The following is a 27,245-nucleotide window of genomic DNA, read 5'->3' as shown; positions in this document are numbered from 1 at the left end:
ACCCATTCCCCTTCTCCAACATAGAGCCACTCCACCATGCTGATGAAAGGTCTTTGACTAGAACCTACAGGGTTTTTTGACCTTGGGGAGGCAATAAACCCTCTTCCAAAAGTACTCCAGGAAGGGGACTATTCTCTCCCAGTATACTCCGGAGATCTCTACACCACCCTATGCACTCTGAGGCCAGCTCTGTCCTCCCTAGGAACACATGCCACAGCTCCACTCTGGAGAAAGGTGTGCACTTCCAAAACCTCAGTATTTGAACTCCAAAAGATGTTTTCAAAAAAAAAAAAAAAGAATGGGAATATTTAGTACTTCTCACTCCCCAGAGAGGTTTTCCTCTTGTGCTAACTCAATGCCGCACTATTTCAACCCCTCTCTCTTTCTCTCCCTTTTGTCTCTCCACAGAAAGGGTTTCCTCCTCTCCATGGTACCGCCATTTTTCTCTCCCTAATTCACATCCATGCACCTCTCACTTGCTAAGGTCTCTCCCTCCAACTGTGGAGATCCTTCTGCTATCCTGCAGATGGATTTCCTCGGTGTTCCAAGTAATCTGATCCTAATACAGCTGTGTTTGAGGGATGAGGAAAGCCCAGAGTTCCTCTACTTCTCCTCCATCTTAACTCCTCCCATCTCCAATACTATATTGATTAGAAGTAGCAAAACAGATATCCTCAAATTGTTCTTCATCTTAAAGGAAAAGCCTTCAGTCTTTCACCATTGATTATGATGTTAGCTGTGAGTTTTTCATATGGCCTTTATTACGTTGCAGTTTCCTTTTATTCTTAATTGCTGAATATTTTTATCATGAAAGTGTGTTGAACTTTTTCATATACCTTTCTGCATCAATAGATGATTGTGTGTTTTTTCCTTCAGTGTTAATGTGGTGTGTTTCATTGATTTCCATGATTTCCATCTTTGAATTCCAGGGATAAATTCCACTTGATCATAGTGTAAAACTTCTTAATATGCTGCTGAACTGGGGCACCTGGGTGGCTCAGTCAGTTAAGTGTTTTGGCTCAGGTTTTGGCTCAGGTCATGATCTCGCGGTTCGTGAGATTGAGCCCTACATTCGGCTCTGCACTGTCAGTGCAGAATCTCTCTCTGCCCCTAGCCTGCATGCACATGCTCTCTGTCTCTCAAAATAAATAAACAAAAAGTCTCTAAAACATAAGCTGATGAACTGACTTGCTAGTGTTTTGTTGAAGATTTTTTTTGCATCAGTACTTGTCAGAGATATTGGTCTATAGTTTTCTGCTCTTGTAGTATCTTTAGCGTTAAGGTAATACTGACCTCATTGAATGAGCATTCCCTCCTCTTCAGTTTTCTTAAGGAGTTTGAGAAGGATTAGTGTTAATTCTTCTTTAAACATATGGTAGAGTGCATCAGCAAAGCAATCTGGTTCAGGGCTTTTTTTGTTGTTGTTGTGAGGTTTTTGATTACTCTTTCAATTTCTTTAATAGTTGTGGTCTATTCAGATTTTATTTTTTTTTCATTTCTAGTGTTAGTAGGTTGTGTATAGCTAGGAATTTGCCCATTTTATCTGCATTATCCAATTTGTTAGCACACAGTTATTCATGGTATACTCTTGTGATCCTTTTTATTTCTGTAAAATTGGTAGTAATGTTCCTGCTTTCAATTCTTATTTTAGTAATTTGAGTTTCTCTCCTTTTTCTTAGTCAATCTAGCTGAAGATGTGTAAACTTTATTGATCTTTGTAAAGAAACAACTTTTGGTTTAATTGCTTTTCTCTATTGTGTTTCTCATCTCTATTTTATTAGTCACCTCTCGAATCTTTGTTTTCTTACTTCTGTTAGCTTTTGGGTTTAGTTTTTCTTCTTTTCCTAGTTTGTTAAGGTGTAAAGTTAGGTTGTTGATTTGAGGTCTTTCTTTTGTTTAAATATAAACATTTACAGCTATAAATTTCCCTTTTAGTACTGCTTTTGGCTCATCCCATAAATTTCATATGTTGTGTTTTCATTGTCATTTGTCTCAGGGCATTTGTCTCCAATTATATTAGTTTGCTAGGGCTACCATAACAAAATAGCACACATGGGATGCTTTAAACAACAGAAATTTATATTCTCATAGTTCTGGAGGCTGTAAGTCCAAGATCAAGGTGCTGGCAGGGTTAGTTATCTCTGATGCCTTTCTCCTTGGCTTGCAGATGGCTCCCTTCCTACTACCTCTTCACACTGTTGTCCTTTAGTGCACATGCACCTTTGGTGTGTCAAATGTCCTTTTCTTATAAGGACACCAGTCAAACTGGATTAGGATCCACCCAAATGGCCTCATTTAACTAAATTGCCTACTAAAGATATCTCCAAAAATAGTCATATCTTAAGGTATTGGGGGTTAGGGCTTCAACATATGAGTTTTTTTTTTTTTTTTATTGTGAAGGGGAGACACAATTCAGCTCACAGCAGAGATTTTCTAATTTATCTTATGAATTCTTCTTTGAGCCATTGGTTGGTTGTTTTGTTTAATTTCCACATATTTGTGCATTTTTATTTTTCCTTTTTGTTATTAGTTTCTAGTGAATTCCATTGTGATTGGAAAAGATACTTTGTATGATTTCAATGTTTTAAAATTTATTAAAACTTATTTTATGGCATAACATATCGTCTATCTCAGAGAATGTTCCACGTGCACTTGAGAGAAATGTGTAATTCTTCTGTTTTGGGTAGAGTGTTCTGTGTATGTATTTTAGGTTCAATTTGTTTATAATGTTGTATAAGGCCTCCAGTACTATATGTATCTTTTATTTGATTTCTAACCATCATTAAGAGTGGGAAATTGAAGTCTCTAACCATTATTGTAGAGATATCTATCCCTTCAATTATGTCAGTGTTTTCCTCATATTTTTTGGAGCTTGATGTTCGGTGCATATTATTTGTAATTGTTATTGACAGCATATAGTTGAATCATGTTTTTTGTTTTGTTTTTATCCCTCTGCCAGCCTATGCCTTTTGATTAATGAGTTTAATATGTTGATATTTAAGGATCACTCATACAAGAAGAATTACTTTTGGCCTTTTGTTTTATGTTTTCTATATGCATTATAGCTTTTTATGTCTTATTTCCCTCATTACTGCCTTCCTCTATTACTGCCTTACTTTGTGTTTAGTTGTTTTTTTATAGTGACATGTTTTGATTCCATTCTCATGTTTTGGGTGTATATTTTAATAATATTTTCTTTCTGCTTACCATGACAACTAGATATGATGTTCTAAAATTGTAACAACCTAATTTTAATTGATACCAACTTAACTACATACAAAAACTCTACTTCTATATAGTTATGCCCCTGTTTGTTTTTGATATCACAAATTACATTTTTATGCATCGTGTACCTAGTAACATAGATTTATAATTATTTTTATGAATTTATTTTTTAATTCATGCAGAAAATAACTAGTGGAGTGTTAGGCTGAAGAAGTGGGAAACTGCTCTCATGTTTCCTGCTTCTTCATTCACAGCTGATTACAAACATTGCTTTTGAGCAGGCTGAGCTATAGGCTCTCCTTTCTGCCGTTAATTAAACTTAGCAGCCTGGCCCTGTTTGGGCAGAACAATGATAGACTCTCTGAAGCTCTGACTATATTTAGGTGAGGAATTATTGAATCCTCCCAACCCTTCTGAAAAATGACACATGAGTAGGTGGCAGCTTCCCTGCTCACTTTCCTTCCTCAGGTCTGCTTTTTGTCAATGAACACACTTGGCTGTTTTCTGTGTGATCACTTTCGTGGCAAACCCAGCTTTTCCCAGCCTGCTCATTTGCTTTTTCCCTTCTGGAAATGTAGTTTGGACCAGTGAATCCAGGATGAAAACAGGACAGAAACAAGAGTCAGAAAGAGAGGGAGAGATAGATGAAGGCAGTAGCAGAATTTTGTACTCCTTGTTACTGGCTCTGGGTTCCCTATCAGGTAGAGCTAGCTTCTGTGCCTGCATTGATGATGTCTACATGATATAGGGCTTGTGAAAGACTGAGAGAAAACCTCTTCCTCTACCACTGATAACCAAACCATTACCTCTCCAGTGTGTCCTTTGCACTAATCATTGTCTCTTGTCTGGCCTTTAGAAGTGTGACTCTTCTCAGAAGTGTTAATATATCAGGCCTTCAATATTTTTAACATTCTTCAATACTTTTTTCTCAATAAAATGACATAAGCACTGTAGGAAATGTTTGGATCTATAAAGAACTAGGGTGTCTGGGCCTATGGAAATGCCAAATGTTTGGATCTATAAAGAACTAGGGTGTCTGGGCCTATGGAAACTATTATAGATGGGGGAGGGCTAGAACGTATTACCAACACTGTCCATCTTGTAGGTTGGCACAAATAGATCTTAACAATAATGGCAGCAATGTTTCTTGACAATGGTGGACCTGAATTAATTCTGGCTGTTTAAAATTTACTGCTTAAGGATCTAAAATGTGGCTAATACCCAGGGCTTTGGGGACAGGGATTTGTTCCCTTCTATAACTGAAAGGCATAGTAAAGGGGGCAGGCTCTCTATGGACCATAGGCACCAAGACTCCTCTTGACCCAGTGACTCTACTTCTAGGAACTTTTGGAGGCACACATTAAAACATCTACTAGGACTCTCATAATGTTTGTTACTTATATTAGTAAAAAAGTAGAAATTCCCTAAATTTCCAACATTTCCATCACGTTAAGCCTTATGTGGTGATCCATGTAATAGAATATGATGCCAACATTTAAATCACATTACAGAAGAATATTTAATAACAGAAATGCTAGTGACATAGCTAAGTTAAACAATTAGAAGAGAGGACAAAGCAATTTATATATTTGAATATATGTCTGAACACATGCATATTTGAAGCTGACTTTAAAAATATTCATGTATACGTAGAAAAAAACTGAAAAGAAGTTTTTTGTTTTTAATTTTTTAAAAGTTTTTATTTAAATTCCAGTATTGTTGGGGTGCCTGGGTAGCTCAGTCAGTTAAGTATCTGACTCTTAATTTTGGCTCAGGTCATGATCTCATGGTTTGTGAGTTTGAGCCCCACATCAGGTTCTGCACTGATGGTGTGCAGCCTGCTTGGGATTCTGTCTCCCTCTCTCTCTGTTCCTCCCCTGCTTGCTCTCTATCTCTCTCAAAATAAATAAAAACAAACTTAAAAAAATAAATTCCAGTATAGTTAACATACAGTGTAATATTAGTTTCAGGTATATGATAGTGATTCAACACTTCCACACATCACCTGGTACTCCTTACAAAAGGTGCACTCCTTAATCCCCATAACCTAGTTCACCCACTCCCTCCCCCACCTCTTGTAACCATCAGTTTGTTCTCTATATTAAGAATCTTTAAATGTTCACAACTGGCATCTCTGAATTACAGAACTGTATACACTCATTTTATCTGTTATCCTCTTCTTTAGTTTCTAAGTTATTCAAATAAGTATTGGCCAGTTAAATTTACAGGCATATATTAATTTTGCAAATTTATATCCACAGTTGTTGAGTCACTAGGGAAAATGGATACTGTTGAATTTTGTGAATTTTAAAAGCACCCTGGTTTATATGTGAAGTCATAAAAATGTCAGTGAGATTTCTTTTATCAGAAGGAGAAAAGGTCAGGAATATTTCATCAATATTTCATCAATATTTTCTACCTTAATTAAGCCAAAATGACCCTGGAATTTGTGTTTCTTGGGAAATCCTGAATCTTTTTTATGTGCAGTTTGTTAGTTTTCTATCCTCCAGGACAGCAGGTCAGGGGTCCTTTGCAATAACAGGGTCTGAAGGCCTCTCTGTGCTTCCCCTCTTTGCAAAAAGAAATTTACTTGGAACAATGGAAAATAATGTGTCGACAGTGTGAAATTAAGTTTTAAATTTCTGAAATATACTGAAATATTTATGGGAAATTTACTAGTGAAACATTTTATTTTTGGCTTTTTAGAATCATAACTCAATAATCAAAAGCCTAGAAACTACTCTCTGTATGTTTAACTACAATTATAAGATACTATGTGTACACAAAGTGCACTAGAAATGTTAAATAATGAAATCAGCCAGATGTGCCAACCAGAGAAAATACAAATATATTTCTGACTTTTCCCTACATTGATTTTCTTCCTTCATGGCCACAAAGTGAATTCTCAGCATTGCACACTGTGGTTCTACTGTGAGCTGTGCTGAGAGCCTGTGGGTAGTACTTTCCAAGGAGCAATAGCACCTCACCCTTTTGAGCATTCTCTGCTCTTCAGAGGGTCGGTGGTGATTCTGAGCTCATTACTGATTTAATGCTTTAGAAAACTGTTTCACAGAGTCAAAAAGGCATCTCATGCAAATAAGCCACAACTAATGGGACTTAAGTAATTCATTATTAAGTATTTAAGCACTTCCATTGAACTGGGTGCCACTTAAGGTACCAGATAAAACAAGATGGAAATGACATGGTAGCCATTCATAAAAGGCTAAGTGTAATAGAAATCATTGAATCAATAGCTAAGCCCCATGCTTTCCATTTATATGTCCTAATTTAGTGTGACTTATTTAGTGAGTTTTTTTTCTTTTATCCACATTATACATCTGAGAAAATGGAAGCTCAGAGTGGTTAAATAGTGTGAGTGAGGTCATTGTAATGGTCACCTCTCCCAGAAGTGCTATGTAACAAACCACCCCAGGGAGTAACAGAAAACACTGGATATTAGTTGACTCATTGAAGCATTTCTGTAAATGTACCTGAGGCCCTTATTCTTTTACAGTTATGAGACATGAAAATTTTAAAAGCCCAACTAATAGTGTAACCCAGTTTGAATAGCTAAAGGGCACTAATTAAATCCCTCAAATGGAATTAATCTTTTATCTTGTTTGTTTCCTCTGCTAGTTGGGGCATCTATTCTATACCTTGTTCTCTGCCATGCTCTTCTCCTTGGCTGTTAAAGCCCCTGCAGACAGAGTCCTCAGTCATCTGTGTTTCCCATTAAAAGTGCTCAGGGTGCCCAGAGGTGGCATTCAGACAACACTTGGTGGCCCAAGACAGACCCCTTTCCTGACTTTGGCATGGAGTGGTGGGTATTGTTAGACACAGCTTGGGGCTTTGGTCTTATTTATCCAAGAGACTGAGTCTTATTGTCTGTATCACAAGTGCATGCTTGAATGAGAGGGAGAAAGGGGGTGGAAATATTTTTCTTGGTTTTGTTCTGCATTTATGATCTGAAGTACTATTATTTCCCTGGGTGAGTGTTTCATGGCATCCACAGCAGCTCTGTGTTTCCTTTAGGAAAGAAAATGCACTAGTGTGTAAAATGACATATTATCAACAGTTAGGAATGAAAATTATTTCTGCAGCTTGTGGGCTCTGTTGTACCTGTGCAATTCTTTCCATATCAAAAGCTCCTATTTGGATAAGTTTATGGTGGCTTTTCCTCTAGTATAGGCCAGAACAGTGGAAGGGGGTCTCACACAGTGTGAACCTTTGCTTTGCTTCATTTGTGGCTTGCATAACCCTGAGAGACCCCTCCCTGCCATTTTATCATTTCATTTTGACCCCATGGGCCCTGACTTCTGCTTCTTGGAATTTTATGGGAAGCCATTAAGATATTTAAAATGTGTGATCTTAGGAAGTAGAATTTTCTAAGTATAGAAAGGCCCATCAGACTCTGAATGGTTTTCTCCATGAAAAGCTCTGTATGGGATGGCAAAGGTGGCTGGAATCTACTGTTAATGCTAAAGTATGCCTAAAAGTATCAATCCCACAGCATCTGGTTTTCTATGTGAGTTTTTGCTTTGCATTTCTAACCTGGTTTATGCTGGGGAGAAGAGTTGTTTCTAATTGTCTCTCCTAAAACTCCTGCTTTTTACAATTCAGGTATAACTTCTGTATGATTACTGAATCACAGGCATGGTCTTGGAGGTAGCCCCCAATTACCATTGTCTTTGTGTTGGTGATGCCTTTTCCTTCACTATGTCTTTCAGGTCTCACTCTTCTTTACCTCAGTTCTCCAACTCCAGGTCAAAAGACCCCTGCTTTACAGAAAATACCCCTTTGCTGGGAAATTCCTCACAAGAGAAAGGGTGAGTTTCCCCCCACTCTCTTCTTCTAAAATTAAGAAATCTCTGAGCATTTCCCTTGTCACTTATGCTAGAAAATTTCTTCCTAAGGTATGAATTTTTGTCTGGCATGTTGTTGGTCTCTGCCAGGTCTTTGTCAATTCAATGTAGTATATATTCATGATTCTAGTAGTTGTATTGTGTGGCTTATGAATTTCCAAATAACCATGAGCATAACCCTGTAATGATTAAATAATACATGTGCACATTCATGATGTACACAGCTCTCATGGGCCATCTTACCAGGCCAGGGCTGTCAACTGGGGGTGAAGAAGATACTGTCCAGAGATATGTCTTTTGTTGTCACAGCTGGGGAAGGGGTACTATTGACGTTTAAGGGTAAAGGCCAGGGATGCTGCTAAACATCCTGCAATACACAGAACACTTCCCCACAACAAGAATTACCTGGCTCAAATGTCAATAGCAGTGAAGTTAAAATGTATGATTTAAGAGAAAACTCTATTTCCTTCAAGTTTGAAGGTCCTACTGGGGACAAACCATGATGGTTCTGAAATCTCTGAGCAGAGCTGATCTGGAGGATAACTTACTCTGTCCCCTAGAATGAAGGGCCCTGGCTTAGGTATCCAAGCTCATCTCTTCTTCCTTTTGTGGACAACTTTTGGAAGCCCAAACCACCTGCTCAGTATCCCATGATTCCCTATACATTAGAAACTTAGTGGCATTGTCATGGGCCCTTCCTTTCCTGCCCTCTGACCCCATGCATTTGCATCAGCAGGCAGGCTGCTGTTTTACCTGCACTCATCTCCCTCCCAGACTCTGAGGAGCTGCCCACCCTCTCTCCAGCCTTATCTGCAGCCTGTCTGCATGGGGGTGGGGCTTCATATTTTACAGAGTAAATCAAAATTCTTTTGGGTACTTGTTTACCATGTGGATTCCTGGTCTCACTTGCCAAAGACTCACCCCATTTAGATGGGGTGTAGGAATGTAGATTTATCACCTCCAAGTTCAGAGACAATATGGCTTCCTCCAGAAGGTTCCTGATGACAAGCTGTGTCTCTCTAAAACGTTCCCACTGAGCCCTTTGACTAGAGGATCCTCCTCCCCTTCTGGCTCTCCAGAGCAGTCTCATTCAACTTCAAAGGGGCTCAAATGTCACCTCTTTTATGAAACATTGGTCCCCCCCATCTCCCCACCAACTCCCTCAAGGGTTAATGCCTCTTCTGTGCTCTCAACACCACATTTATGCCTATACTTCAGAATATGCCCATATGTTCCATGGTTATGCCTACCAGCCTGTGTCTTCATCTTACATCCCAGTGTCCAGCACAGTCCCTGAAACCAGGAAGATAACTTATTTTTTCTCCATTTCTCCTAATAAATAACTTTGAAAACAAACACTTCATACATTGATTCCCTTAATGTTTTCCTTTGAATTACTTGGTAAACCATTAACGTTATTTTATAGCCCATGTTTCATTGGAAAAGCATAATGTGCAGCATTTGTACTGGGCATATGGAGTGCAGAAACATGGTCTGGGATGCCAAGCTGTGCCTCGTGTCACAAAACCACTTCAGAGGAGCAGAACATGAGTCAGGTTTTGTTTCCCTTTTTTTCCAGGGGTTTGAAGGCAGGTATGTGCAGCTAATGGTACAAGGGTCAGAGCATGCTCTGCATCTGCACTGACCAGCATAGTTACCACTCATCAAGGTGTTATTCAAAGTCAAATTAATTAAAATTAAATAAAATAAAAAATTCAGTTCTTCAGTTACATACTTTCAGTGACCAATGAACATGTGTGACTACCATACTGGATAGGGCAGAGAACACTCCTATCCACCATAGAAAGTTCTATTGCACAGCATTGTTCTAGAAATACTGATGTTAGCTGCCCTGTTGCCGCTTCTAAAAGAAGTTTCCTTAGTTCCAATTTTGGTTACAGTTGTATTTGTTCACCAGCTGGGGGTGGGGGGGTTGTGATATTATTCCTTACACATGAGTATTTCCTGGTCACAAACTGTATATTTTCAGTATTGATTAGTTTGTAGCACTGTCAGCATCATTTATTATTGTTACATATTGGTTTCACACAGCCTAATTTGCATCTTTGGGCTTCTCAGTATGAATAAGAGTACTTTTTTTCTTGTTGTGAACCAGTTTGAAGGCAATTATGGGTATTCAGGAGAATCACAATGTCCTGTAGAGCTAGTTGGGCATGAGAGCCATCATTTGTTTCTAAGTTCATGGCCTTTTATGTCAATATTGTGATCCAATGAATATTCCAAGCAATACATGAAAACACTGGGCTTTGATGCAACCTCACTAGACTCAAGTGCATCTGTACTGAGCAGGTTGTTCAGAAGCCCAAAGATTCAACTAAAAGTCAATGGATATGTCTACATGTAATTTTGAGAAAAGTTTGTGATTCCTCTTGAATCATCCTTCTAGATATAGGTTCCATCCTTGGGATCATCTAGTCCAACACTAATGTTCTCCACTCCTGCTCATGCTCATGTACAGGCTGGGTGGAAAAGTCAGGTAGATCATCTTCCCTATAGTTCTATTATAGAAAGATAACTATACAGAAGAGCAAAGGTTTACACCACTCACTCTGCAATAGGACAAGTATAACAGCTAGGTATTGAGAATTGCAACATAATCAAAGAGAAAGCAATTACCAAAATGAGCTGGAGCTGGTCTGAGACAGAAATAGCTTTATTGTAAAGTTCCAAATTCAGAACAAACTGATGTTTCTTGAAAGTCCACAATTCATTTTGAAGACTTGAGTGACCCCAAATGATTTTCCTTAAGATAAGTGTCCTATGATGTCAAGAAAGACATATTTCTACTAGTTTGACAGCACTAAAATGTCTGTGGTCCTTTTAAAAACTAGAATTGATTCCACATTTCACACTCACCACTGAAATGAAATCTTGTTTTGGAGATGCTACTATTTCTGTGAAAAATAACTACAAAGTCTTGCTTTCCAGGTCATGGGGCATGCCTATTTGCCATCCAGAGTTTATCACTGCTGAAGAATCTTGGGGGAACAGCTCAGCTGAGTGGGATGGAGGATCTCTGCTGAGCAAAGACTTGGCTGGTTCCTCTGGATCTGCCTCCCAAGAGAAAGGGGAGCTTCTGGACAGTGCTCACATCAGGTCCCGTCTTTTGAAACTGAGGTAGGGAGACTTTAAGTGCTAGCACTGGAACAGGGTGATGGTTGTATAGAGCATCTCATTTGTCTGGGACTGAACTGTGGTGGGGGGGTGTCTCACCCTCACTACATCCTTCCCAAGTGACAGAGTGAAGATGAGGAGGAAGGGTTTTCATATTTGGCCAGACTGCACTTTTCCTGGAAGATTTTTAACCTTTTCTCCAGTTCCTGGAAGATATGTAAGGTGACACTGCTAATTGACATGGATCTGTGAGGCTATAAGACAGCCCAATTACAAACCTAAATGACTAGCATCCTACACTCCTTCCTGTTTGTGATTCAGGGGTCTTCATGACCTTGAGGTTTTCAGATGGAATCAGTTCACTTCAGCAGTTCTCATGGTGTTTTAGAAGCTGATATGATCCCTTGAAGTTAGTGATAAAGCATGTTATTAAAAAGGTTGGGTGCATCTTTCAGGAAACTGTGTTGTTGGGCTGGGCGTGAGCTGGGAGCCTGAGACTGCGCACATGTGAGGAAAGGGGTTGGTGGTAGTAGTGGTGGAAAGGCTGTGCTTGTGCATGTGTAGGAGGTCTTAGGCATGCATATGTGTGGGAGGGCTGAGAGCATTGTAGAGGACTATGCAAGCTGGCCAACCATTGCCAGAGCACCTTTACTCTCCCTGCTTTGTTTTCTGGGCTTCCATAGGTACATTTATTTAAAGGAAAGTTCATGTTGAGACCAACATGTTTGAAAGTGGCATCTCCAGGGACAGAATAAGGCTTGGGGACCCTGGTAATCAGGTTCTCATTCCAGATACGTTCTGAGGTAGCTGAGGGACCAGCAGAGTCAGATACCTCTGTGCAACTGTCTCCTTTTCACCTTGAGTCTCCCTCACTACAGCAGAAGCCTGTGTGGGCTTCTGCTAAGATGGTCTGTGGCAAACCTCACTGATAGGTGTGAAGACACTATGTAGATATCAGACACTAGTGTTATTATTTGTCTACATTAGGGGAACTGTCTTTTCTGAAGCTATTTGAAGGGCTGATTACAAGTGTACCTATCTGTATGCCCAAAGTACACTTGACTGTTCCCAGAGAGGCCCACTGTCAATTATTCTATTGATCTTCCTAGCAATCTTGAGAGATAGATGAAGAAAGGGACTTCATGGAAGTTAAGGATTTTGCCCAGGGTCATGCAACTTGTAAGCTGAGGTGGGTGTGCAGGATGTTACCCCACATTCCCCATTTGTGCTTGACTATGGAGATATCATTTCCCAGCATGCTCCCCAGCCATGTATAGCTTTTTTCATGATGACTGGTCTCAGCTGTCTGCATAGATATGATAAATATTTGGTCATAGAATCCGCTATGAAATTATGTGAATAGTGTGAAAGTGTGTGAATAGGGATCTGGTCCCATGGGCTACCGGGACAGTAAGCCCTGACATCCTTCCTCAACTGGTTGGTTCATAGCTCCAGAGGATGCCAGGTTCTTCAACTGTCCTGTACCATGGAAAAATTAAACTTTACTTTCTGTAATTGCTCTATATTCTAGGATTCATAGAATAGTTTCATTGAGCTTGCCACTGAACTAAAAATTTTAGTGCTATTCTTTTTAACAGGTCTAAAAAGTACCATGTATGATCATTAAAGAAACTGTGAAAACATATTTTGGTTTGTCAGCTCTGCTGTATATGTCAGTTATGTAGAAAAATGTTTTTAGAATAATGCCTCTTTCTTTAAAAAACTATCATTTTGATTCCCATTTATTACTATTTTTTAAATTTGAGTATAGTTGACATATAATATATTAATTTTAGATATACAGCACAGTGTTTCAGCAACTGTCTATGTCATCCTACTCTCAACATAAGTGTAGCTACCATCTGTCACCATGCAACACTCTTAAAATACCACGGACTATATTCAGTACTATGCTGTACTTTTTTTATTCCTGTGTTTTGTTCATTCTATAACTGGAAGACTGTATTTCCTCCTCCCCTTCACCCCTTTTGCCCATCCCTCAACCTCCCTCCTCTCTGGCAACCATCTGTATTTATAGGTCTGAGTCTGCTTTTTGTTTATTCATTTGCTTTGTTTTTTAGATTTCATATGTGAGTAAAATCAAATGGTATTGGTCTTTCTCTTTTTGACTAATTTCACTTAGCATAATATCTTCTAGGTCCATCCATGTTGTCACTGATGGCAAGATCTTTTCCTTTTTTATGGCTAAGTAATATTCTATTCTATGTAAATATAAATATAAATACACATACACATGCACCACATATTTTATATCCTTTCATTTATTGAAGGACACTTGGGCTGCTTCCATAGCTTGGCTATTGTAAATAATGCTACAATAAACATAAGGGTGCATATATCTTTTTGAATTAATGTTTTTGTTTTCTTTGGGTAAACACCCAGCAGTGGAATTATTGGATCATATGGTATTTCTATTTTAATTTTTTTGAGGAATCTCCATACTGTTTTCCACAATGGATGCACTAATTTACATTTCCACCAATAGTGCATGAGGGTTCATTTTTCTCCACATCCTTATCAACACCTTTTTATTTCTTGTCTTTTTCATTTTTGCCATTCTGACAGGTATATAGTGATATCTTCTTGGGTATCTTAAAGTGGTTTTGATTTGTAATTCCCTGATGATTAGTGATTTAGTGATACTGAGAATCTTTTCATGAATATGTTGGCCATCTGTATGTCTTCTTTGGAGAAATGTCTATTTAGGTCCTCTGTCCATTTTTTAATTGGATTTGTGTGTGTGTGTGTGTGTGTGTGTGTGTGTGTGTGTGTGCGCGTGTGCACACGTGTGTGTGTTGAGTTATATAAGTTCTTCCTATATTTTGGATATTAACCCCTTATCAGATATATCATTTGCTAAGGTTTTTTCCCTTTCAGTATGTTGCTTTCTGTTTTGTTGGTGGTTTCCTTCACTGTGCAGAAGCTTTTTAGTTTGATGTAGTCCCAGTAGTTCATTTTTAATTTTAATTTTTTTAGATTTTTTAAAAACCTCTGCAATTATTAGTTTATTAGTATCATCCAGGACTCAGATGTTCAGTATTCCTACTGAAATTACATAAACTAATGCAAATGGAAAGTATCCAAGTCAAAATTATATAACAAAACATCACTCCATCACAAAAGTGTGTACAATTACAAGAATGCTATTTTATTTTATTTTTTTTTATGTTGAACTGGTTATATTTTATTTTATTTTATTTTATTTATTTTTTTTATTATTTTTTTTAATATATGAAATTTATTGTCAAATTGGTTTCCATACAACACCCAGTGCTCATCCCAAAATGTGCCCTCCTCAATACCCATCACACACCCTCCCCTCCCTCCCACCCCCCATCAACCCTAAGTTTGTTCTCAGTTTTTAACAGTCTCTTATGCTTTGGCTCTCTCCCACTCTAACCTCTTTTTTTTTTCCTTCCCCTCCCCCATGGGTTTCTGTTAAGTTTCTCAGGATCCACATAAGAGTGAAACCATATGGTATCTGTCTTTCTCTGTATGGCTTATTTCACTTAGCATCACACTCTTCAGTTCCATCCACGTTGCTACAAAAGGCCATATTTCATTCTTTCTCATTGCCACGTAGTAAGAATGCTATTTTAAAACACTGGCACTTTAAGAGAACTATAATCTCAAAAACCACAAAATTGCCAAATTGTTCCCTAAACTGCTAAGTAGATAAACATGACTCTAATGAATGAGTTTGGGTTTCGTAAAGAAAAATCAAATTCAAATCCAATAGCTCCTACTGAAATACAAAGTTTTAAATGTCTTCTTCCCTCAGGCCTATTTGATTTATATAAAGGAGCAAACTACAATATAGGAAAATATACCAGATTTTAAGTGTGGTATACATTTTAGAAGGTGGTCCAATTAATTAAAAATACCTTTAATGGAGAGTCAAGTTTCCTAAGAAATCCATATTTAGATAAATAGGAGAAGACATTTACAGCCAGCACTTTTTTTTCCAGAGCCTTTTATGGGACTAATGTCAACAAAAAATTTAATATGGTAGTCTTGTATTTTAAGCTCACACTTTTGGGGATACATTCTCAGGTCTTCTTTAATGTGGGAACTGCAAATATAACTTCCATTACATGGTAATGGGTGTTAAAGAATGTAGAGTCCTCATGTAAAGATTAGAACATACTTTTCTCTTAGTCCTTCAAGGACAGGCTTTCAAAATGTTTGATTCTACTAATCCCATGCTGTGAATAGACTGATTACTCTTCACTTTATATATGTGACTGGGCTATGTGAAATCTGTATCAACTGATCAAGACTGGAGTTTCAGTTATGGATGAAAACTATCTCAATTCAACTTTATTACCCTCATCATGAGTATGCAGGGTGTAGACAAAACTTTTTATCAGCTAACTATATGAAAAGATAAACACTGTAATAACCCATGTGATCCAAATGGGCAAAAGCAAAAGACTAACTTCCCCTCAAGAAGAAAAATTTCAGATGTATGAAAAGGACAACAATACTAATAAAAAAATTGTATTTATTTAGAAGCATTCAGAATGTCAACAAAACAGCTGCAACTTTTTTTTTTTTGCAACTACAGAGTGGTATTGAGTTAACAGAACAACTAAGCTGCATCAGAGACAACTGAAGATGAAAAAACTACCATCCCCGTATATAACTAATTTGTGCTGTGCACAAACAAGAACCTGCTTTAAATTTCCATGCCAATTTACAACCCCCATACTGTACCAGGCAAGGTTAGTGGCTATTGAAAATACCACCAGGACAGGGCTATCTAAAGACACATTAGGTAGTGTGTTAACTATACAAAAAAAGACACTGTACAGATTAAAAACAAATCCTACACAGCCTTACATTTCAATTTTTTTCTTTAAAAGGAGTGAGTTGTATACAGGGGGATTAAATTCTTTATAGACAAGAAAGAAAAAACTGTGCTAGAACCAATTTATTCATCATCATCTTCTTCATCTTCATCTTCATCTTCCTCCTCCTCATCTTCCTCATCCTCCTCTTCCTTCTTTTTCTTGCTTTTTTCAGCCTCGATGACTCCCTTTTTTGCTGTATCAGGCTTTCCTTTAGCTCAGTATGCAGCAATATCCTTTTCATATTTTTCCTTCAGCTTCGCAGCCTTCTTTTCATAAGGCTGCTTGTCATCTGCAGTGGTGTTAATTCCACATGTCTCCCAGTTTCTTTGCAACATCACCAATGGATAGGCCAGGATGTTCTCCTTTGATTTTTGGGTGATACTCAGAACAAAACAAGAAAAAGGCCGAAGGAGGCCTCTTGGGTGCATTGGGTCCTTGAACTTCTTTTTTGTTTCCCCTTTAGGGGGGATTAAGTTTTCATTTCTTTTTCATAATGGGCCTTGTCCACCTTTGCCATGTCTTCAAACTTTCCTTTATCTTTAGCAGGCATGGTCTTCCACCTCTCTGAGCACTTCTTAGAAAATTCTCAGAAGTTGACTGAAACATCTGGGTGCTTCTTCTTGTGCTCCTCTCGGCAAGTTTGCACAAAGAATACATGTGATGACATTTTGCCTCTCGGCTCCTTAGGATCTCCTTTGCCCATGTTTAATTATTTTCCTCAGCAAGCCACAGAGTCACCCAGTGCCCATCTGGCTCTCACTTGCCCTGGCTCTGTCTCTATCCCCAGTAGTTTATTTTTGTTTCTGTTCCTTGCCTTAAGAGACACATCTTGCCTTAAGAGACACATCTAGAAAACTGTTGCTATTGCCAGTGTGAAAGAAATGACTGCCTATATTCTCTCCTAGGGTTTTAGTGTTTCAGGTTTCACATTTAGATCTTTAATCCATTTTGAGCTTATTTTTGTATACAATGTCAGAGAGTAGTCCAGTTTCATTCTTTTCCATGTAGCTGTCCAGTTTTCCCAGAACCATTTATTGAAAAGACTGTCTTATCCTTATTGTATATTCTTGCTTAGTTGTCATAGATTAATTGACCATGTAAGTGTGGGTTTATTTCTGGAATCTCCATTCTGTTCAATTCATCTGTTTTTGTGCCAGTACCATACTGTTTTGATTACTATAGCTTTGTAGTATATCTTGAAATCTGGGATTGTGATATCTCCAGCTTTGATTTCCATTTAAAAAGGAGTTGTTGAATCAGATTTTGGAAGTGTGAAATGATTATTCATTAAATTAATTAAATCTAAGAGAATGCAAAACAAGACTTAACCATTTTGAAAATATCAGAAAGGTATTGAAAAAGATGTTTCAACATGACTTTCTGCATTCTACAAACATGTGTCAAGCACAGGCCATGTACCAGCGCCCTTCCACAAACAGGGACAGAGTACAAACACCCCAGAGCCTGCTCTTGAGGGCTGGCCAGTGGGAGAGCACACCTCAGGGCTGGGCAGTGATAGTGTCATTAGAAGATGAGATTCAGTGGGCCTGGGGATGTGATATGAGCAGAGGTGGAACTCAAAGGACTCTAAAGACTTGGGGAGACTCAGATTCACCTAGGCCCTGAGAACCACAGGTAAGAAAGATATAATAATGATGACTGGGTCAGGACACTGTCAGGAGACCTCAGAGGGGGCCAACAGCATGGCATGATTGTTAAATTATAATTGTTAAATTATAAATTCTTAAAATACTCTGTTGGTACAACCAGTAACAGTACTGCAATTTTTTTTTTGAATTGTTTGGTTACGTCTTAGTCAGTGTGTTTTTTGATCAAATCCACATTCCTACTTACCAGAAAACCTAGGGGAATATAATTGATAAATACAAGCCTGATATCCCAGATAAAGCTTGTGTCCAGAAAACTCAGCCTTTAAAAATGCTAGTGAAGATCCTCCAAATTTGAATTTTAGCATCTCCAGCAAGAAAATTATGCAAATACTCAACATTAACTTTGCCCTCCTCTGTAACTTTCACCAAGCTGCTTTTTATGATGCCATGCATTTACAGGTCAGCAGTGTTTTCCTTCATACCATGTTATGGAAAGAATTTCTAACATGTACTTTGAGATTGATATTACCCAAAGCTTCATAAAGGTGTCTGAGGTTTGGCAGACTAGACAGATGCAAATAGGACTGCTGTTGGTATGACTTGGGGCCTACTTTTTCTCTTACAGGTGCTGTATACGATGGCTAAAAGTTGCAAGCCTGTTTGTCTTTGTGGTGGTGTGCTCTGTGAGTACCACAGAGCTCTGCTGATGGGTCAGCAGAGCCATGGGGTGCCATGGGCTGGGTAGCAAGGCACCTGAGATATGGCGCTCACACTTTCTTTGGAGGAGATGCTGAGGGCATGTGGGATGGTGGGCTGAGGTTGGTGAGGGAGGCATCCCCTTAGCAATGCTCAACTGCTGTGATCCACATGTGACACAAGAGAAGACCTGGGGACTTGGCTTTGCGTTATAGAAGCAGTTAGCTTACTCCCTGGGTCTAACTTTCCACCTCAAAGTGGCTTGCCAATTCTGTTTTCAACCACATGCAATAAAACTATTTGTGTTGGGACATGTCCAGCATCACGGGTGGCCCCAAGAATGTTTAGTGTCCCTTTGAGATGGTGCTCTAGGCCTCCATCTAACTGGGCTGCCCTGTTTGGGAGGGAATGAAGCTCCTTGTTTGCCCTTTTCTTGGATGCTTCTCCAACTCCACTTGCCCATGCATTCTAAGGGAGGACTGCAGAGCCATGTTTCTGGAGGTGACCTGAGTATGCCCTCTGACAGGAAGAGTCAGGTGTCTTGCTGGAGTCACATTGCAGGTGCTCAAATTTTTTTGCCAAATGAGTGTAAGATTCTTTGTGCCCAGGTGTGCATATCTGTATGTGTACACATGTGTGTGTACATGCCTGGCTGTGTGTGCACATGTGTGTGTGAGGTCCTCTGTGTCTGGCTGTGTGTTTGTGTGTCTGAATGCCTGTGTGGGACATGTGGGTCATTTGTGGTCTGTGATCATTTTGAGATTGTATCTGTGCTTGGGGTCTTAATTCTGGGGGTGTATCAATTTTCAGCATTGACATAAGATAGTTTGTGTGCACCATTGTTGGAGACCCCAGTGGGTGGTTGGTGCATGCTGCTGTGACAGCATGTGAGATTGTGAGCAAGGATGGGGTGTGTGAATGATGTTTTCATGACTGTGCAATGTAGATTCCAAGATGTGTGTGGCCATGGCTCTTCTATGTAGGCAGCCTGTGGTTATGGCTCATGCTAAATGCTATATGACTGGAAACTTCACATGACCAAATGTGGCTGTGAATACTTATTTTTCATTATCTGTATCTGTGGACATGAATATTGGGGCTCTGTGTATGTGTGCAAGATTGTGCATGAGAAGAGTCTCCTCTTCTCAGTGTGACATATAGAGAGCAATGTTGCATCCTGAGCAGCAAGGGTGGTGCATGAAGTCAATACTGGCCAAATTGAATTGAATACCTGCAACCCTTTAAAAACCCATAGGGAGGAGAGCAGTGGCCCAGAGAAAGGAAGTCTATGCATGAAATAAGAAACAATTACATTGAATTCTGAAAACTTCATGAGTTTACTTTTTTGGCTACCAGTTTACCTCTTTACTTCCTATTCACATAAATGTGTGGTTCTGAAGCTCCAGCTGTTTAACAAGGCTGGTGGTGGGGTGGGGACTGGGATTTTCAAGGAGAAGGAAGGGTGGGCCAATTCCCCCACTGATTTCCTGAGGTATGACCTGATCATGTTGTTTAGTCTTAAGCCTTCTTCTGGGAGATAAAGTTTTGGTGATTTGAGGAATTTGTTTTGAACTTCTGTAACAATCATCTTATGATCACTTCAATGTACTTTCTGATCAGGTATAAGCTGCTCTGCGAATTCCACAAAACATACTTTAACCATCACGTGGGTTGTGTTCCCTTTCCTGCAGTATGGGAAAACCACGTTTACCTACCTCTGATGATTTAATTTTGTGGCTGGGTGGTTAATCCTTAAAATCAACAAATATCAATAGTTAAGATCCATTATTGTGGAGAATAAAATAGTGAATCAGAATTTTATATTTTAATATCTAATAAAAACTATTTAGAATGAGCTGGTGAATATTGGATACATCAGTCAACACCATTATCATACCCATATTTTCAAATTTTATCAAAATTATTTAAATCCTATTGTTTTTCTGCTATAAATCTATCATTAAATGTTTCTGATTGTTACAGATTTTATTCAGCCTGTATCCAGATCAAGGAAAGTTCTGGCAGTTGTTGGCTGTGTCACCCCTGCAAAGCTACTGTATCCAGTCTGTAGACTGCAAAGGATAGTTGTCCATGGTTGAGATTCACAGAGACACCAGAGAACTATTACAACTGTTACTGAAGGTCACAGCATAGGTGATCACTGTTCTTCTCATGAGTATTGTGTTCCTCTAGGACATTAAAAAAATTTCCTTTAAAGTTCACTTATTTATTTTTGAGAGAGAGCACACATAAACTGGGGAGAGGCAAAGAGAGAGAGAGAGGGAGAATCAGAAGCAGGCTCTGTGCACTGTCAGCATGGAGCCTGATGTGGGGCTCGATCTCATGAACCGTGAGACCATGACCGGAGTCGAAGTCAAGAGTCTGCTGCTTAACTGACCGAGCCACCCAGGCACCCCTTACTGCAGGACATGTGATGAAACATGAGGCCAGAACAGAAGACAAGAGAAGCACTAGTGAGACTGTGATGGATAGCTGGTGGTGAGGTTCCTCCTGGGGTGATGATAGCCAACTGGCACATTCCAGTTAGGGCCTGGCTCCCCTGGGCTCTTGGATACTCTGATTTGTACCCCTACCCATTTCCTTTTGCATTTCAGCTTAGGTGGTTTCTAATGACCTATATTTTTCTTTCCTTTCCTTTCCTTTCCTTTCCTTTCCTTTCCTTTCCTTTCCTCTTCTTTTCTTTTCTCTTCTTTTCTTTCTTTTATTTTTTATTTTTTTAGAGAGAGTGTGTGAGCAGGGGAGGGGCGGAGGGAGAGAGAGAATCTTAAGCAAGCTCCACACTCAGCATGGAGCCCCATGCAGGGCTCGATCTCATGACTGTGAGATCATGATCTGAGCTGAAATCAGGAGTCAGACTCTCGACTGACTGGGCCACACAGGTGCCCCTCTACTGGCCTTTCTTTAAATTCATTGGTTCTTTTCTTTGGCCGTGTCATCTGGGCTTGATGACTGCTTGGTTTCTTTAAATCAAGTTTTCTCGCGTGTCTTTTTGTAGGCCTCATAGTTTGTCAATAAAAGCCAGATATGTTGTATAGGATAATAGATATTGAGTGTGTTAGTCGACTTGGACTGCCCTAACAAAATACCACATCCTGGGGGTAACATATATTTATCATTCACAGTTCTGGAGGCTGGACGTCCAAAGTCAAGGTGCTGACCAATTTGATTTCTGGTGAGGGCTCTCTTTCTGGCTGGCAGATGGCTGCCTCCTCCTATGTCCTACAGGGCCTTTCCTCAGTGTGTGTGTGTGTGTGTGTGTGTGTGTGTGTGTGTGTGTATGTGCATTTGTATGTGGAGAGAAAGAGCATTCTCTGGTGGCTGTTCTTATGAGGACACAATCCTTTCATATCAGGGCCCCACTGTATGACTTATTGAACCTTAGTTACTTCCTTAGAGGCCCCATCTCTAGACATAGCCACACTGGGGGTCAAGGCTTCAACATATGAATTTGGTAGGGGGACATAGCATTCAATCCATAACACTGTGGGCTTTAGCTGGGGTTCTGTGTAAATCTAGTCAGAGTTTGGCTATGTTGCAGTGTGTGGTTGCCATGGTAACCTCTAATATCCCAGACACTTGGAATTGCTTGGCTTATCTCCAACTGTCTGCTACGCTGTGCACTGTTCCTACTCCTCTGCAAGGGGTAGAGTTACTTTCCCCTCTTTCCTGCCACTACTGGCTGCTGGGGTTACATTGTGCCCTTAGGCTACCAGATTTGATGTGCTTTCCCAGGAAATTAAGGTTTCTCCACCAGTCTTCTCAATCTCTCCATATCTTCCCTGTGAGCACCTGCTAGGGTCCCTGGAGCAAAACTGTACAAGAAGATGCTAACACCCCTATTTTGTGGCTCCCAGGGCCTCCCAAGTCTCACACTAGCCCACACTTGACCTTGAGCTGTTTAAAAATTTTCTGATTTAATCTTGCCTGCTTCTGTATGTGGTGGTAGCACCTGTCTCAGGGAAGCAATGCTTGGCCCTGTTCCTCCCCGCATTCACCTGTCTTACTCTAGATTTCAAGTTAGGTGTTGTGATACAGACTCATTCTTTTTTTTTTTTTTATTTTTTATTTTTATTTTTTTTAATATATGAAATTTACTGTCAAATTGGTTTCCATACAACACCCAGTGCTCATCCCAAAAGGTGCCCTCCTCAATACCCATCACCCACCCTGCCCTCCCTCCCACCCCCCATCAACCCTCAGTTTGTTCTCAGTTTTTAACAGTCTCTAATGCTTTGGCTCTCTCCCACTCTAACCTCTTTTTTTTTTTTTTTCCTTCCCCTCCCCCATGGGTTTCTGTTATGTTTCTCAGGATCCACATAAGAGTGAAACCATATGGTATCTGTCTTTCTCTGTATGATACAGCCTCATTCTTGATAGAATAAGTCATTAACTTAACATTTGTTCCCTGTTTTCTGGTTGTGAGAGTGGGATTGGTGTGTTTCTAGCTCTTTATGTATCCCAAATGAAACTGGAAGTCCAGAGCCCACACCCTCTCTTAGAATGGACATTGGGATTAGGATATTGAAGCATGAAATCTCCTAAAGTTCCCAGTCCTGCTTAAAGCAGTAGGGTTAGTGGTAGGTCCTGAGGAAGGGACATCTTGGAAAGCAAAGGAGGAGAAGAGGGCAAGGAGGAGAAAGGAGTGGGGAGGAAGAGGAAGCAGGTGGAGGAGGAGGGTGGTGGAGGAGGAGGGAGAAGAGGAGGCAGATGTGTCCATTTCAAGTATTTATGATAATTACCTTTTATTTTCTGATTATTGCCTTTTAAAAGGAATTAAATCATGCATAGAGCTACATGGAAAGATTTTTTTTTCTCTAGTATCTTCAATTGATAAGCTGGGTGCACTGAAATTTTAGGAAATTGGATAATTTTCCTTGCAGTCACCAAAAGCTATCACATATTATTGTTTCTTCTAGTTCTTCTGGGGACTTCCCCAGAATATCCTCTCACTCAGCTGAGCCACTCTTCACCCACAGGGTATCAGCAACATTCCAGAAAGACCGCACTTAAGGCCTTCAGGTGGGCTCATGAGATGGCTCTTGTGAGCAGTGCATGGTGCATCCCTGCCCTTTAACAAATGAGAGCACTCATCTGTACCTGCTCTCAGGACAGGGTAGCTCTGTTGTATATCTAAGGCTTGCTAAAGTCTTGATGTTTTCTTCACCACTTTAAAAATGTGTCTGAGTTTTAGGTAAAGATGTATATGCCTGTGAGAGAATTGGAAAGCTCTGTGATTTTTATGAGCTTTGTTTTTCATTCATATGTCTTACCTCTATATCATCTCCATTAAACAAAACTAAGATATGCTTCTGCTTTCCTCAGCTCCTCCTGGAGCCTTCTCAAAGAAAGGTGTGGAGGCCTGGCTTCATGATGTCCCTATAAGATAGATGCTGCCTTCCCTTCATGGGACTTCACTGTAGGCGATCATAACCTGCTGCCCAGGCTGACCCAAGAGCTTGGAGTGAAGGGCTGGATACTGTCCAGAAACAGTCTTCAGTGAGAACCAGATAGGGAGAGGGAAATATTTTGGAGAATCTGGGTTATTACTGTACTGTGGCAACTCCTGTATGAACCTTAGCAGTTAGTAGAAATCATAAGTAAGCATAAGTAAGGATATAACAGGATAAAATCAGATAATAACAAATAAGAGTCCTCTATTCATCCCACCAAGAAATGTACCTTGTCACTTTTATTCTACAGCATTGTGCACAGTCTTCCTTCCAAAGCAGCCCAAGTACACTAGGCCTTTCCTGGGACTTGAATGAGCCTAGGCCCATCCTGGTGGCTGGCAGGCAAAAATGGTTTCTCCTGGCAGCAAGGGCAACTGGGGAGGTCTCTCTCCTGTTCTCTGAGCAGCGTGTATATTTGGGTGAAGACAGAAGAGAAGTGGAAGGGATAGAGAGAGCTGTGTGAGATGGTAGGGATGCTGCAGAGTGGCTCTTATATGTTTAGTGACATTTGTTAAGGATGGCAAATCAGACTTTATTCAGAAACCTAGTGATAGTTGTAGAGACCACTGCAGTGTGGGAGAGGGATTGAACTTGAGAAATGGGACTTTAAAACTAAGGGACAGGGTGGGGGGCGGTGGATAAAAAACTACAAAGAGGAAACATCAGGGGTGAGAGGAGACTCTGGCCAAGCTGACCTCACTGGATTCTTGCTGTAGGCCGGCCAGAGTGATCAGACATCAATTAAGGATGGTGGGGCATGAGGAACCTGATCAGATATTGAGTGTGATCAGATATGGGGAATGCAGATTCTGACTAAATTAACCTACCAGGATTCTTGCTAAAACTGGACAATGCAGAGATAAACACAGAACACCCAAAGTCACGGCTTAGTCTTAGAGAAGAGAGTTCAAAGGTGCATGACTAAAGTTTGGTCAAAAAGAGACTCTCTCTGTCAATCATTAACCCTAATTAAGGCTGATTTAAGCTTCTTGTGGGTTCCTCAGAAAACATAATAGATTTCCCATATGTTTCTGGAAGCTCACAGACCTTCTTCAAGGACCCTAGGCTGAGAACTTGCTGAGGGGGGTTGTGAAAGGAGAGATCAGAGGTTTTAGGTCTCCCTCAAATGTCCTCAGAGAGCCAACTGCTGATGGTATCTAAAAAAGGTGGGGGCAGACTGGGGAAAAGCTAGCTTGTGCACCAGAGTTTGGACCTTTGAAGGTGATTCTCAGCAAAGGGGTGTTATTGTGCAGGTCTGAGGCAGGCAGTGATTCTGGCCTGGTTTTGAAAGTCGGTAGTGGTGTTCTCATTGTTGTTCTCATTAGTGAAGAACCTCATTGTTCTTCCTTCTTGACTTCTGGCCAGACCCCTGGATGGACCGAGCTGAGTAAGAGGCCTGGATGACAGACACTAGGGGTGTGTGTTTTAGTGGGAAGTGATCTTGGAGAAAGCTCCCGTATGCATTAACTGGAGAATAACAAAGCTACCTTTTCTCCTATGAGGTTTTCTTTGTAACAATTGGGCTTTGTCACTTCAGTAATTGTAGGGGTTATTTTAGAAGCTTTGTGAAACAGGAAATGACTGTGATTGCAGGCACCTGAGGTTCTTTTTCCCTGAGTTGTTCTCTGTGCTTATTATGGGGGAGACATGTTCAAGGCTCCCAGGTCATTAGGTAAATAACAGTCAGCAAGCCAGGTTAAATATAAGCAGCTTAATTAGGCTTGTTCACTGGCCTTCCTCCTTTTCTTCTCTCCCTCCTCCCTTCTATTATTTTTCTTTGTTTCTTGACATATGGTCCATTTTCCATCACACCCTTCATAGTAGACCTGGGCTCCCAAAGTACATAAAGGAAACACTATACACATTAAAGGATTTTGTCCCCTCCTGTTCTTCCTCTCTTACATCCTAAGCTCCTTATACTACCTCATAATTATGTTCTCTAATATGGTAACCACTAGCCACTAGTGGCTCTTTAAATTTAAATTTATGTTAATGAAGTAAATAACATTAAAGTTTCACTACCTCATTCACACCAGCCATATTTCAAGTGCATAATAGTCAAATGTGATTTGTGGCTACCATATCAGGCAGCATAGATATAAAACATTCCTATCACCACATAGAATCTGATTGGTCAGTACCAGTCTAGAAATTAAGGGCAATCATTCATCCATTTGGTCCCAAACACTGGAGAAAATACATTGGCACTAGATAGATTTATTTTTAATGAATTGATCAATCTTAAAAGTTTCGTACTTTATCAAATGACATTGCTCCCATTTTTATCATGAAGATGGGTCCAAAGGGTCCCCACTTTCTTACCTCAGTTCAACTAAGCAAAAGTTGTGTCAAAGAAAAATTGCATAAGTTAAACAGTAAGGAAGACTTGGCAATGGCGGAGGGTGGGGGGAGATTGAACTCAACTCCAAATACAACAGGGGAAGCTAGGAATCTACAGTAGGATGAGGGTGAGGATGGAAAATTACCAAGGGGAACTTGGTTGTGTATGAGGAGAGAAGGGATTCTCAATAAACTGGGCTCACCAGGCCAAAGTTGAGGACTAATCAAAAAGAGGGCTCAGAGGAGCCTGACTCAAGTTTGGTCAAGGAGGAAGTTCTGGCCAGTGTTAATGAGCCTGGCATTTGATAGGCACTGTAGCAAACTTAAGGATAAATCCAAGGGGACTCTACAGTTTAGGCAGAAATGAAGGCCTCTCTTCAGGCTGTTGTGGATTTGTTCCATGTCCAGCAACAGCACATTGCCTGTTGTTCAGAGGTGTTTTATGTGTCTTCCTCCCCACCATACATACGCCTCTAGGACAGCTGCCCACACTCGGACAACCAGTGCAGAGTCAATGGTCACACTTAGAGGAACAACAGGAAGATGCTTAACCAGGAACTCAATGGAGGGAGGTCTAGGGGGCTCGCAGAGTAGGAAGAAGGTTCACGGAAGACATGTCAAGTTAGGTCATGAAAAATGGCTTTAATGTGGGTAATGGGAAAGGCAGGAGACTTCTTTGATGCAGTCAGAGGAAGGATGCAATTTCTCTCTGACTTCTCTATTGCCCGCCCCCAGCAGGGACTCTGGTCTATGTTTGGAGGACTTCAAGGATGATGCTGTAAAGAAATATTTATTGGTAACATAAGTATTTTGGGGGGCGTCTAATGTGGTGAGAACTAAATTAGTCTCCAGAGAAGTAGAGAAATAAATAAGATGCAGATACTTCTCTTGAGGAGTGAGACCAGTTGGGAAGAAAAATCTTAAACAAACTGCAATATGGCATGAGTCAAATCTACAGAGGATCCACTGGAGTCGTAGATGACAAGCAAAGATTTTAAGAGAGGAGTGGAGAGTTTGAGTGAGATCTCAAAA

The 27,245-nt window shown here is 40.0% G+C and overlaps 1 protein-coding gene and 1 pseudogene across 1 annotated transcript in view; one reads left to right on the top strand and one right to left on the bottom strand.

Moving 5' to 3' along the window:
• Positions 1-27,245, top strand: part of OCA2 (OCA2 melanosomal transmembrane protein) — a 471,457-nt gene that overhangs the window by 53,984 nt on the left and 390,228 nt on the right. The window contains exons 2-5 of the mRNA XM_007098939.3: positions 7,953-8,051; positions 11,037-11,225; positions 18,332-18,389; positions 20,386-20,458. Coding sequence (XP_007099001.1) covers positions 7,953-8,051; positions 11,037-11,225; positions 18,332-18,389; positions 20,386-20,458 — 419 coding nt within the window. The remainder of the gene's footprint in view (positions 1-7,952; positions 8,052-11,036; positions 11,226-18,331; positions 18,390-20,385; positions 20,459-27,245) is intronic.
• On the bottom strand, positions 16,177-16,799 carry LOC102954365 (annotated as a pseudogene).

This window comes from Panthera tigris, chromosome B3 (genome assembly GCF_018350195.1).
Source record: "Panthera tigris isolate Pti1 chromosome B3, P.tigris_Pti1_mat1.1, whole genome shotgun sequence".
In the NCBI taxonomy this organism is placed as follows: Eukaryota; Metazoa; Chordata; class Mammalia; order Carnivora; family Felidae; genus Panthera; species Panthera tigris.
This window is presented reverse-complemented; position numbering and strand designations above follow the sequence as displayed.